Source organism: Delphinapterus leucas, chromosome 21 (genome assembly GCF_059928025.1).
Source record: "Delphinapterus leucas isolate spDelLeu-1000000601 "Yukka" chromosome 21, BTC_Dleu_Yukka2, whole genome shotgun sequence".
Taxonomy (NCBI): domain Eukaryota; kingdom Metazoa; phylum Chordata; class Mammalia; order Artiodactyla; family Monodontidae; genus Delphinapterus; species Delphinapterus leucas.
In genome coordinates, this window is record NC_143149.1 from 21,075,900 (window position 1) to 21,088,236 (window position 12,337).

Consider the following 12,337-nt stretch of genomic DNA (forward strand, 5'->3'; position numbering starts at 1 on the left):
CAGAAATACTGAAAGTATTAATACCTTCTTTACAGCCCTCTTAATCCCCAGTAGGATTTGGCTTTAGAAGATATCGCAATACATACACAGAGATATAAGATGTATTGGGAAGCCCCCCACCCCGCCCCTCCATTTTAATGCAGAGTTAACCATGAAGACATAGCATTTTCCATTTCCCATCCCTCTGGTAAGTAAAATTTTACTAAAACCTTTGAACTACCTTGGTGCTCTTGCTATATGATGACAAACTCACAAAAGGACAAATTATTTCCAAAGAACATCATTACAGTAATTGAATCTTTCTAGAAAAAGGATTTCTTTTGAATTAAGAGAAACGTCTGTAGACAGCTCCCCTCTCAAATCCTACCAAATGCATTAAGAAAGGAGTTCTCTGGAGCAGTTTTCCTTAGTGAGGAGGTAAATCCTTTTCAACCTGTCAGGGTCCACTTTACAAGAAGTTATGGGCAGTCAGTGGCCATCAGGGAGTCACTTTCATTCTCTCCAAATGATCTTCCCCTCTGAGCTCCTCTAGAGCATCCCTCACCATCCCTGGAGAGTCCTTTATACTGCATTTTCAGCCAGCCATCAAGGACAGGAGAACCTACAGTTCTTTCTTCCTAAACTTCAAAACAGATTAACCATTCATTAGTCAGGGATTTGCTATGGTGATGAGTCACGTGAATAATAGTACTTCAGCTCCTGAAACAAGGGGTTAAAAGCCAGCTGTTACCTGTATTATTGCTAATAACCTTAACCTCAAAATGATATAGTCACATTCTAGCTCTTTGCCCACAGGAAATGTTCAGTGTACACTTAAATGCATGCAGACCAACCCATAAAAAGCTTTGCATGGAGGTGTTCACAACCTTACCCTCTTTCTACCTAAAGCATCCCATGCTTATAACATTTATCACAGAGAATCCAGATAATACATAAGGACAGAGATAGCAAATATTATACAAATCCTACCATCGCATTTTGATATTCCTTCTTAGACTGTATTTTTGACATTAGCTTGGGCTATTTCAGTAAGTTCTTCCAAATCAACTAAAAAATATTCTGACAAACTTTCTGGCTTCAAGTTATCTTAGTTCATCGCCTCCTGCTAGTTAAAAATCAATTCCCAAGCGATAGCTTCTAAAGGGAAAGATACACGTGTACTCCAGGAAAACACAAATTCATTTTCACCTTTAGACACTACATGTCCCCTACAGCTCTGGGTTCTGATTTATCCGGTGTAACATCTGAAGCACATCCCCGCAGTCCCTTACTGCACGCCAGGCTCGGCTGGCTGTTCGGATCACGTCTAAGTTTTCAAGGTAAACGTGTTACCCTCGGCCACTGGAATGACAGCGGAAGAGCAGGCACTCACCCAGGCGGTCAGACCCGGGACGCGGACGCCGGAGAGCGCGGGAGGCGACCTGTCGCGCCCCCTCCTCCCGGTCCGCGGGGCAGGGGCAGGCGCAGGACCGGCCGAACTAGGGTGGAAAAGAGGCTTCCCGCCGCTCCGCTCTGCGGACCATTGTCAACGCCACGGTCGCCGGCGCTGGCTGCAAGGTATGGGGGCGGGCAGCTCTACGGAACCGAATAGTTGCAGTGCATCCCCCCCGCCCGAGGCCGGGGGAGAAAATCTGCCTTCGCATCAAAGCCGGGGTCTGTACCGGCTGTAACTTCCACCCGGTGACCTACTTTAGAGTGTGAGAATGAAAGCGATGGGAAAAAATAGACGGAGCGCGCGCGGGGGAGCGGGGCGCCGGGGACGCGCGTGCCCGAGTGGGAGCGCGCGCGCGCGCCCCCAGGGCTTCCAAAGAGAAGTTGCTGCGCGGCCCCCGGAGGCCTCGGGCAGAGCCTGGGGGCCGCTCCTCCGCCAGTGCCTCCTCCCGCCGCGGCCCGGGTGCGGGCTTCCCGGGGCTCGGGGGCCTCCGGGCGACCGCCCGCGGCCCCGGCGGCGCAGCTCCCCGCCCCCATCGCCGTGCCGGCCTTCCTGACCCGCCCTCACCTCTGGGGGCTGCGCTCGGGCTCCGGCGGCCCGGGGACCCAGGCCAGCGGCGCCTCCGGGCCGGGAGGGCGGCCAGCTCGCAGGCGCGGCGGGCGCCGAGCTGAGCCCGGGGAGTGCCGCCTGCCTGCCCGGTCCCCTGGGAGTGCCCCGCCCGAACGTGCCCGGGAAGTGAGGCTCTGCCGCGCCGCCCGGCCTGGGGATCGGGGTGACCTTCCTGCCCGCTCCCCGCGCTCTTCTCGTCTGTGCCTCCCGGCGTGGCCCGTCCTACGTGGGAGAGGACGCCGAGGCGAGCACACCTGGAGCGCAGCAACGCCGTACCTGGGTGACAACAGCGTGACGTTTCAGCGCGTCTTCTCTCATTTGATCCTGGCAAACACCTTCTGCCACGGAAAGGCCCACAGTGGGTACATGGGAAAACCGACGATCAAAGGGGTTAAGTCCCAGGTGCCACTGGTCAGACTTTCCGATGTTTTCGCTCAAACGGCCTGCGTAATTTGTTAAGAATTTTTCTAAACTAGACCCATCAGAAGAAGGGATGGAACTTAGGTTGGAAGTATCTGCCGAAAGCTGGACACAGATTTCCCCTCCCCCACCCTCCGCGTCTGTAGCAATAGGGTTAACTATTTTCTGCCAGGTCCTTAGCCTGGTCGTCTTCAACCTCTGTTATCAAACAGCTCAGTAATTTTAAGAGGCGTATGACTTAAAAAAAAAAAAAGGCGCGTACCCAATACGGGAAAGTTAACATGTTTAGTAACTGTTCTGACCCTCTTTGTGTTTGAGCTTGACCCTCCCGACTCCGGGGTCGGGGTGGATGGGTGGAGATGTACTTCCAGGCATGGTTTTTTGTGGGGACCCAACTACATGTCTCATATAGATACCGGTGATGCTATTTAAGGCGCTACCAAGAGGGCGGTGGAGATCAGCATATATAGTTCGCGATTCTGGAATAGTTTTCTAGTGCCACACTATATCCGGGTGGGGGAGGGAACCTTTGCTTCGGCATCTCTATCTTAATGCCCAAGGATAATCAAATTGACATTTCCTTTTTATATAAACGTTTCGTTTTGCATTTAAAAGGGAAAAAAATCATGAGCCTGGTGATACATGTTCTTCTTGAGCTGAATGCCAGCCCACAGAAGTGCCACTGCTCATTTTTGTTTCCATTCAGTGGAATTAGAGCTACACAATTTCCTTGGACGCAGGCTCCATACTGGATACTGGGATGTTGCTTGTGCTCTTCTAACAGTGCGGTAGGAGGCAAAGCACACCTAAATAAGTGTAGTACAGTGGCTGCCACATAGCAGGTGCCTAAGAAAATACTTGTCCAGTGAATAGGACCTCAACAGAATGTGATAAATGTGAAAGAGCCCTGGCTTGAATCCTGCAGGAAAACATGTGGGAAATCAGTTATAGGTGACGAAGTCAGGGGAGGCATCCTGAAGGAGGCAACAGGTGCAGGATTTTGATACGCAGAACTGGCTAAGGAATGGAAATGAGAAAGTATGTTTGCTGTGCTTTCAAGATATGGCAGAGGCAGAGGTTCTTAACCTTTTGTAGGTAATAGGCCCATGTGAGAACCTGATTGAAGCTTTGGAACTTTCCTATATTAAAAAAAAAAAGAATGTAAAAATATTTGCATACATTTTCTGGGATTTCACAGACTAGCTAAAGCAGATCTGTGGAATCCCCAGAGGTCTGTGAACATGAGTTACCATTTCCGTGTTGGGAGGCAGGGAGAAAATAGATTATTCTATTTGAGGCCATTATAAGAGGCATTTCCACGGCCACTGACAGAATTTGAGTAACGGCTGAGGGACTGGAAAGAAAAGTGTGCTACAGAGAAAATGTGCACGCTACCAGAAGCAAAGCACTCCCTCTTTGAAGCAGGACCTTTTTAACACTTTTTTTTTTTTTTTTGTACATGAGAATTTCACTTTCAGCTCTCAGCAAAAGGGTTCGGGGGGAAAGACATAGATAAAATATGACTGCCAAACATTGGCAGTCACTGATGCTGCGGGGTATCGTGTTATTATCTCCTTATTTGTGATGCTTGACATTTTTCATGAAAAATATTATTATGTCTCAGGTGGATATAACCAATCCTATGATGTTTCTTAACCCAGCTTGTTAGAATGGAAAGTTTGTATGGAAAAAAAAGGAAACAATACAAGTATGCCAGTGTTACCATCTATAAGATTGTTATTAATTAGTGGAGTCTCTACAGAAGTAATAGTTTTTCTCTTACAGTGAATTATGAATTGTGGTGGCCATAGTCTCAACAGAAATTAGACCACTGTGGGACACTGAACAAGTGTTCTCCTGTTTCTTCCTAAACTCACACATAACTTCAGTTTACATTGCTTAGTTAGCTAAGTGCCTTTATTATTAATATATATTACAATATATTATGATAGATATTATTAACTAATAATATATTATTAAACAATGTTATATTATTATATATTGTAATAGCAACATATTATATATGTTGTATATAATATTGTGTGTTATATTGATATAATAATATAATAATTACATTATATAATACTATATATTATATTATTTTATTAATATTATTCAACTGCTTCATTAACTCAGTTCCTGTATTAGTTAACTCTGCGTCTAGCGTGCACTTCTTGAGGAGCAGATGGCAGGCCATGGTCCTCTGAGTACCTGCTCTGCCCATTTTGAGAAAGGCAGCCACAGTGGTTCCTTACACAGAGGTTGCCATACTTTCCATCATGTGACTAACTCAGACAAGGATTCATGCCCACCTGAGGGAGCTCTCTAGTTTGTCCTGTGACCTACAAGGCTGCGGCTGGAGAACGATGCCGTATAGGTATGTGCTGTATTGTAGATGACGAGACAGACCCAATCAGATCTTCTCCCAAGAGCCTTAGAGGCAAGGCCTGGATTTAAACCCAGGCAGTGAGTGTTCCAGGGCCTGGGTTGGTAACCACTCTGTTCACGGCCTCAGAAGAAGCGAAGACAGAGTTAAACAGAGCCACTTGCATGACTGAGTCACACTGTAGGAGCAATGGATGCCTTGACGCTGAAGAGCTCACCCTACTGTACTACCTGGGGCTACTGTTTCCTTTCTGACCTTCCAGAACCTTCTGAGTTGCTTATGACTGCAGAGACTATTGCTTGTTCTTCGTTACTTCGTGAGCTTCATAATAAAGCAATGTAGATAACCTGCTTCTGTCTTTATAACCTGAAAGAACACCACTGTGTGATAACATACAGTGCCTGTAACACTGCCATGACAGGAAGTGGAGCTACAGCTGTCCTGCCCGTGGCTCTGCCCTTTTAGTGGGCTTCTCTCCTCCCGATAAAAACAGACATGTTATCTGCAAATAAATTTCTACAAGTCAAATCACATTTTCCAATTGACTTTTTTTAAGTAAAGTAAATTTTTAAAAAACACATTTTTCCCCTGAACCATTATGAAAATTATATGCAGAATTTAGCAGCTATGATTTTTAACCATTTATTTAATGGAAATATGAAAAAAACATGTAATGAATAACTACTAAAACCAAATTACTTCATGTCCCTTCTGCTTGACATCCATGACCAGTTCTCCGTTGCTTATTAAATACCACGAATGCCATAGAATAGGATACAGAGCCCCTGACCCCAACCTACCTCTCCAGGCCCAAGGAGAATCATGAGATTTTTCTAGCTTCTGCAGCCCTAAGCTCCACACCTCTGGTTTCTTAAATTAAGGCAAGAAATTCATGTAAGCTATTTTTCTAGAGCTTCTGACCATTATCTTATTTATTTTGTCCTCATTTTCTATCACAATTCTTGGCACTTTGAGGTTAATGCACATATTTTAATTAATGAATTCACATGTATTGCTATGATGCTTATATAACTATTCCATTCAGTTCAGCCTTGACCATCTACTTCATACAAGGCCTTGATCTAAGTACTGGCCATTAACCGTGTTGGGTGCTTACCTATTATTACTATAATGGAGACTTTAAAAATATTGCCATGTATTTACCCACATTTTTCCTCCTTTCAAAGTCATTCCATATTTTTGAGTGATTTTAACTCGTTTAGCATGATACTATCTTGGTGCATAAGAAAGTGGGATCTCTCCACCGGTGGAATGGTAAACTGAGGCGAGATTAGCCACAGATTACAGGAAAAAATTGTGAGGCGCTGTCAGAAAGATCACTGGAGGAGACTGGAGACAAAGCAGTCTGAGAACAGGGATAGACAAGGCTCAAGCTTTGTGACCTCTTTGGTTTCAAAGGGTTTCCCACAACAAACCAGTCAGACTGGGCTGGGGGGTCAAAGAGCTCACAGCTGTTGATAATATAAATCAGCACATCTTGGAAACAGGAGTGCTGACCAAAAGCTTTGCTTAGCATCTGGGGGTGTGCAAGGGCTGGGGTCCAATATGCTGTCCACCTAAGTCCTAAATCCTTCACTTCTTCAACCACTTTGTCTCCAGAGAGTCTGGTGCTGTTTCTTTTATCCATGGAACTGGTATTCTCCAGACCTATGAAGCCCAGAAGGACTCCTTTGGGGGTAAATAGTGAATTTCCCAACGTGGAAGATAAGATGGTTTCTTATCTGATAGAGTTTTATGGGCCTCTCTGTCTTCCTGAACTATGTAAAAAAATAACCCCACCAAAAATCTCAACATTTCTCAAGCACCTCTCCTTGGTTCTCTGCTTTTCTCTCTCCGTGATCTTTCCCTGGACAGCCTCATCCACCTTTATGACTGCAAGCAGAATCTCTGTGAAGATGTCTCAAAACTCTGTGTTTCTGAGTTGGTCTTCTCGTAAACCTCCGACGCACGTTGCTGGCAGCTTGCTTGCCGTCCCCTTCAGAGTGACCTCAGTACATTTGGATCTGAGGTCCTGTGCTCTCCATGGACCTAATCGAGCTGCTCTTTGCATTTCTCTATGAATCCCATCCTCCCAGTCACCTGCTGCATCCTCAAACTCTTTGCTTCTCCTGGCCCTTCGTATCCCACTGGCAGCCACCATCTGCCAATTTGACCTTTGTAATGCTTTTATTTATCTACTTCTCTCCCTTCTAATTGTTTCTACTTCAGTCGTTTATGTCCTATTACTTCTCACCTAGATGATTATAATAATTGTTTAATTTGGTCTCCTGACTTTCAAAACCATCTCTTCTTTAAAACCTTTTAGCTTTTATCTAAAAGCGAATCACTCTGTCCAGAGACTTTAGCACTCTTTATCTATGTGCCTCTTATAAAACTTAATACTAACTTTTTGAAGTATTTATTCATTTTTTTCAACAAGTATTCATTGAACATCTGTTATATGCCAGGCACTGTGCTAGGAAAATAGTGGTGAGCAGAACAGATAAAATTCCTACCCTCATGGAACTTATGGTCTAGTGAGATGACAGACATTAATCAAATAATCACAGATATCACAAATAAAATGTGTAATTTCAAGCTGAAGCAAGTATCTGGGAGGAGAGGTGCAGAATGTCATGAGAGTTCACGTGTCCCATCTGTCTCCTCCCAGGAGCTCAGCAGTAGGATTCATCCTCAAAGTCTAGCCCTGAGCTGTATGTACATAGGGAGGTGTTCAAAAAGTTTTTGTTGAAGGAACACAGGCATCTACTTCCGACAAGTAAGTGACATGATATTTTTCTATATTACATAGTATTGAATAAAATACATGACAAATGCTGATGATAACCCACTGCCACTGAAGCTGTTGGCTTTTGTTCCGTTACCGCAAATCCATGGATCATCTGTTTCTAAAAGCATCCTATTTCCTTTGGCAGCATGGCAACATGTGAAGTCTTGTTATTGCAGTAGCATTATCCAGAACATTCTTTATGGCAGAAGTTCTTATACGCGCGAATAATTTGCTGTTCTCAGCAGTACCAGCCCCTTAGCCCTCTTCCATATAGTTCATAACGTTTGCTGAAGATGTAAGACAGCATTGTTTTTTCTGCCCCACCGGAAGCTGTGTCGTCCTCCAGACATCCTCCGTGTCCTTCTCCTACTTCCTCTTCATCTCTGTAGCTGTGTGAGTATTGTTTCTGCGTCCCTTTTCTCTCCATTTCTGCCATGTTGCTCTTTCATCATCATCTCCTTGTGGTCCTGTCATTTTTTTGGAGGCAGCCTTTTGCTGGGACAGTAAGTGACACACATCTCCTGGTTTATTTTATCTCTACTTTTTCTGCAGTGCTATTATATAATGCTTTTTCAAGAAGCACTCTCAGGCACAGAAACTCAGGTCTGATTTTTTTTTTTTCTTTCTGTATGTGTTGTTTGTTTTCAGCTTCAAATGGATAGGGAGTGAGAAAGTGACCTTATTTTCATGGCAGGAAAAGGAAGACTGTAAAAAAGAGATTCCAGCAACAGAAAATGTGTCGTATAAAAAGTAGAACATCTAGAATGTAGAAAAATACAGAGGCATGATTTTGAAGATAATTTAGTGACCTGGAAATACAATAGAATGTTAAGTGAGACAGCATGGAAAAGATTTTAGGTTAGGTAAATTATATATTCACATATATGTGCAGGAAGAATACTGGACAAGTATATCAAAATGTTAACAGTGCTTCCCTCTGGGTAATGGAATTTTCACTTTTACGTTCTTCTATATATTTTTAAGGAGAAAGGGACTGTGTGTAGTTTCAGAGCATGGCATATCCCTATTTGTAGCCACAACTCTGTCCTCATGGATTTTATTGATCTGGCATCCCCGCTGTTACCAATCAAGTGTGTGAGAAGCCGTATCAACATGTGGAAGGCCCTCTTGTTCCTTTCCTTTAATATTATTTTAAGTACTCAAGTGCAGCAGTGTAAGTCCAGTTGTTTTAAATATAGAAGTCACAATTACCATAGCATATCCAAACCTGAAAGCTGTTCATGGCTATGTCAAAGACACAGCCATATGTGCCCCATCTTGTATTGTGCTTAAATTACGTGTTGTATTTACATCATGTTTTCTTAGGTACCGTCAAATATCAGCTCCCCGGGTAAGCATCTTGATTACATCTACCTATTGTTAATGGTGATCTTGAGTTTATATGAAAGTCAGCTCTAAGAAGAATGGAGAAGTAGATTCATTGTGTGTGTGTGTGCGCACGTGCTTATGTGTGCACTTATGTGTGTATATGTAGTTCCTAGAGATTTGATATTCTGGGGAAAACGGAAGGTGAATTTTGAAGTGGTTTTATTTTTCTCTGACAATATTTTTGGAACTTCGGGGGAGGTAAAAATTTTTTTTTTATTTAGACTAGAATAGTAATTAAAATTAGGTACTAATATATGTTACTAGAAGTTAACTTACTGTAAAATAGCTTCAGAAAACTGCGCCATAAGAAAATTTTGTTGGAAAACTATTTGTAATTGTCAATGTACAGCGTTTCTCTTCTGAGAACAAGCAAGACAGTACTGCGCTCCTACAATCCTACCACCAGAATTACGATAACCAGAGTTCTTTGACCCCAATCTCAACCAAGATCTCTGGATCTTAGATTACTCGCCTGAAAATTCAGGAAATTGAGTTAGACCTCAGATCACTGAGGTCCCTTACAGTTCTTAAAGCAAACTGTAAGCATTTTTGCCTGGATCTAGAAAGTTGTAAAATATAGAGGAGGATTTGGTGCCTTGTTTATCTTACCCATTTATTATCTAAAGGTTGAGTAGGAGCTTCCTGTTTTCCAAGCTGGATTTCAAAGGATTGGATGTGGAGTTAATAACTGGTACTAGCTTCTATTTAATTCATGTGGAGAATTTAGGAAGAACTTGCAAGATGGAAGAGGAAGGAGACTTATTCTGAGAGGCTCCAGAGGGCAGACTTGGACCAGCGAAGGCGAATTACGGGGAAGCACATTTAGACTCAATAAGAACAAGAGGTTTCTAAAGTTTTAGCTGCCTGGAAGCTGGGCTGGCTCCTTCAACAGGTACAAATCTTTGTCTCTGGACAGGCAGACGAAGAAGCCAGCTTACTTATTGCTGATCTTTGCAGAGGGAATCCATACATCAGAGGGGAGATCATGCTTCCGAGACATCTCAAAGTCCCTTCCAGAGCTGGGATTCTTTGATGCGGTATCGACAATGGGTGTTGAGAAACAGCAGAACACAAAGTCTCTTCAGGCATTTGGACAAAGAATGAGGCGGATATTTCCACAACATAGCCTTTGCCACTCCGGTTTCTCCTTCCTTCTCTAGTTAGTTTCATCAAGAAACTGGTTAAGTTTGGAAATAGTAGTCAAGCAAAGATATAAACTAACATGGGGAAGAGTTGCAAAGATTGGTTTCCTTCCATTATTCAAGGCATTTGGCTGAGACCAGGGCAGGGAATATGCCTCAACGACCATGAGGAATCTGTGTACAGATAATCAGGGAAAACAGCATCCTTGGCTTGAGACGTAAGACTGTGCTCATACCTGCTGACCTGGAATTTGTACTTCCTTTTTCCTATTTAATGTGAAAGAAGAAAAGGAAATAAAATAAAGATAATGAGTAGGGAGGTGATTAAAAGCATTAAAAAATCCAACTGAACAAAAAGGCCAGAAAAAGGTATTTTGGTTTTTGCAGATTATTTTGTTTTTGTTTTGTTTGTTGTCTAAAAGCAAAATGAACAGTCATCACCTAACAAGAATAACAAAATAAAGAAAATGCCTTCCTAAGGGAAAGATTGCAAGTGAACTGGCCCAGAGGTTGAAGTCATTGCCAAGGGGCAGACAGGTGGGAAGGCCCTTGGCCCGAACATTTTCTGTTATTGCAGAAGCAAACTCGTCCATCATTTTGGACAGTGGCTCTTACATTCCTGAAGGCCAAGGCTTTTCTGCACTTACTATTCTGGCCACATACAGGCAAGGGTAATGTAATATACGTAGCCATCCCTTGTGAGCTCTGTTTTATCTGATCGGAACTCAAATCAGTCTAACCTGAAGAGAACAATTTAAGAGAAATGCCAAACACAGTTTTCCTATATCCAAACTGAGGCCAGGTTAAAAGAGTTTTCTTTACCCACGGGCTAACTTGACTGAAGAAATGCTCGTGCAAGAGAGAAAGCCATCTCACATGGAAAAAAAAATGAAGTTTTTTTTTCAAAAATTCAATTTACACCTAAATTTATAAACTACAGCATATGTAAAAATTCAGTATATTTTAGCTCCAGCTTTAAAGAAAGTCTGAAATGGCTTGGAGTTCTATGTCTCTGATTGTCATGTTCAACTGTTAGGGAAATTTTTATCTTAGAAATTATTTGGAATTAATCCAACATTCCGGACCCAGGTGCATGTTAGAGAAAGAAGGGGAAAAAAAAGGATTTGAAAAGATATTTTAGCTCTTTACTATTGACTGAAAGAGAAAAAACCTAGGAGCAGAAACCATTTGCTTCTCAGCAGGTTAAATTTTAATGTTACTGAACGATTATTCTAACACAGGAGTAAAGCAAAGAATTTCCTCCAAGAAGTTTTCTTGATTTCATGAGAAAATAACATAAAAGAATCACATCATGTTAATAAAACACTTATGTGTGCATATAAAGTTTAAGAGATGGAAGGAATTTTTGAGATAATAGAGTGTGCATGAAAGAAATAAATGTTTACTCTAAAAACATCTGAGAATTCAGAATTGCATGAAAATGAAAAAAAACCCATAACTGTACCACTGAAAGACACTATTGTTAACATTTTGGTGCATTTCCTTCCTGTCTGCCTGTGTGAGTCCATCTGTTTAATACTTTTAAAATCAAAATTGGGATATTATATTCATTTTTATTTTAAATTGTATCTTTGTGCAACATATCATGTTATTAAGTAATCTCCCAACACACTGATTTTAACATCATCATAAAAATTAATTTTAAAGATATTTACCATGTGCCAGGTGTTGGACAAAGTACAACAATGCATTAACTCACATAGTCCTCAGGAGAGCCCAAGGCAGCATAATTATTATTATCCTTTTTTTTTAACAAATGGGGAAACTGAGCTTAAAGGAAGTTAAATAACTTGCTCAAAGCCAATAAATGATGGGGCTGCGATTTGAAATGATTTGGTTCTAACTTTACCGACAGTATTCTTTTTTTTTTTTTAACATCTTTATTGGAGTATAATTGCTTTACAATGGTGTGTTAGTTTCTGCTTAGTTAGTTCAGTTATACTATACATATGTCCCCATATCTCTTCCCTCTTGCATCTCCCTCCCTCCCACCCTCCCTATCCCACCCCTCTAGATGGTCACAAAGCACCGAGCTGATCTCCCTGTGCTATGCGGCTGCTTCCCACTAGCCATCCAGTTTACATTTGGTAGTGTTTATATATCCATGCCACTCCCTCACTTTGTCACAGCTTACCCTTCCCGCTCCC

The 12,337-nt window shown here is 42.4% G+C and overlaps 1 protein-coding gene across 1 annotated transcript in view; it reads left to right on the forward strand.

Moving 5' to 3' along the window:
* The first annotated feature begins 1,346 nt into the window (after window positions 1-1,346).
* The window catches only part of LOC111173576 (uncharacterized), a 118,866-nt gene continuing 107,875 nt past the window's right edge, over window positions 1,347-12,337 (forward strand). Inside the window, exons 1-2 of the mRNA XM_089903548.1 lie at window positions 1,347-1,442; window positions 1,727-2,399. Of these exons, the coding sequence (XP_089759674.1) occupies window positions 1,347-1,442; window positions 1,727-2,399 (769 nt within the window). The remainder of the gene's footprint in view (window positions 1,443-1,726; window positions 2,400-12,337) is intronic.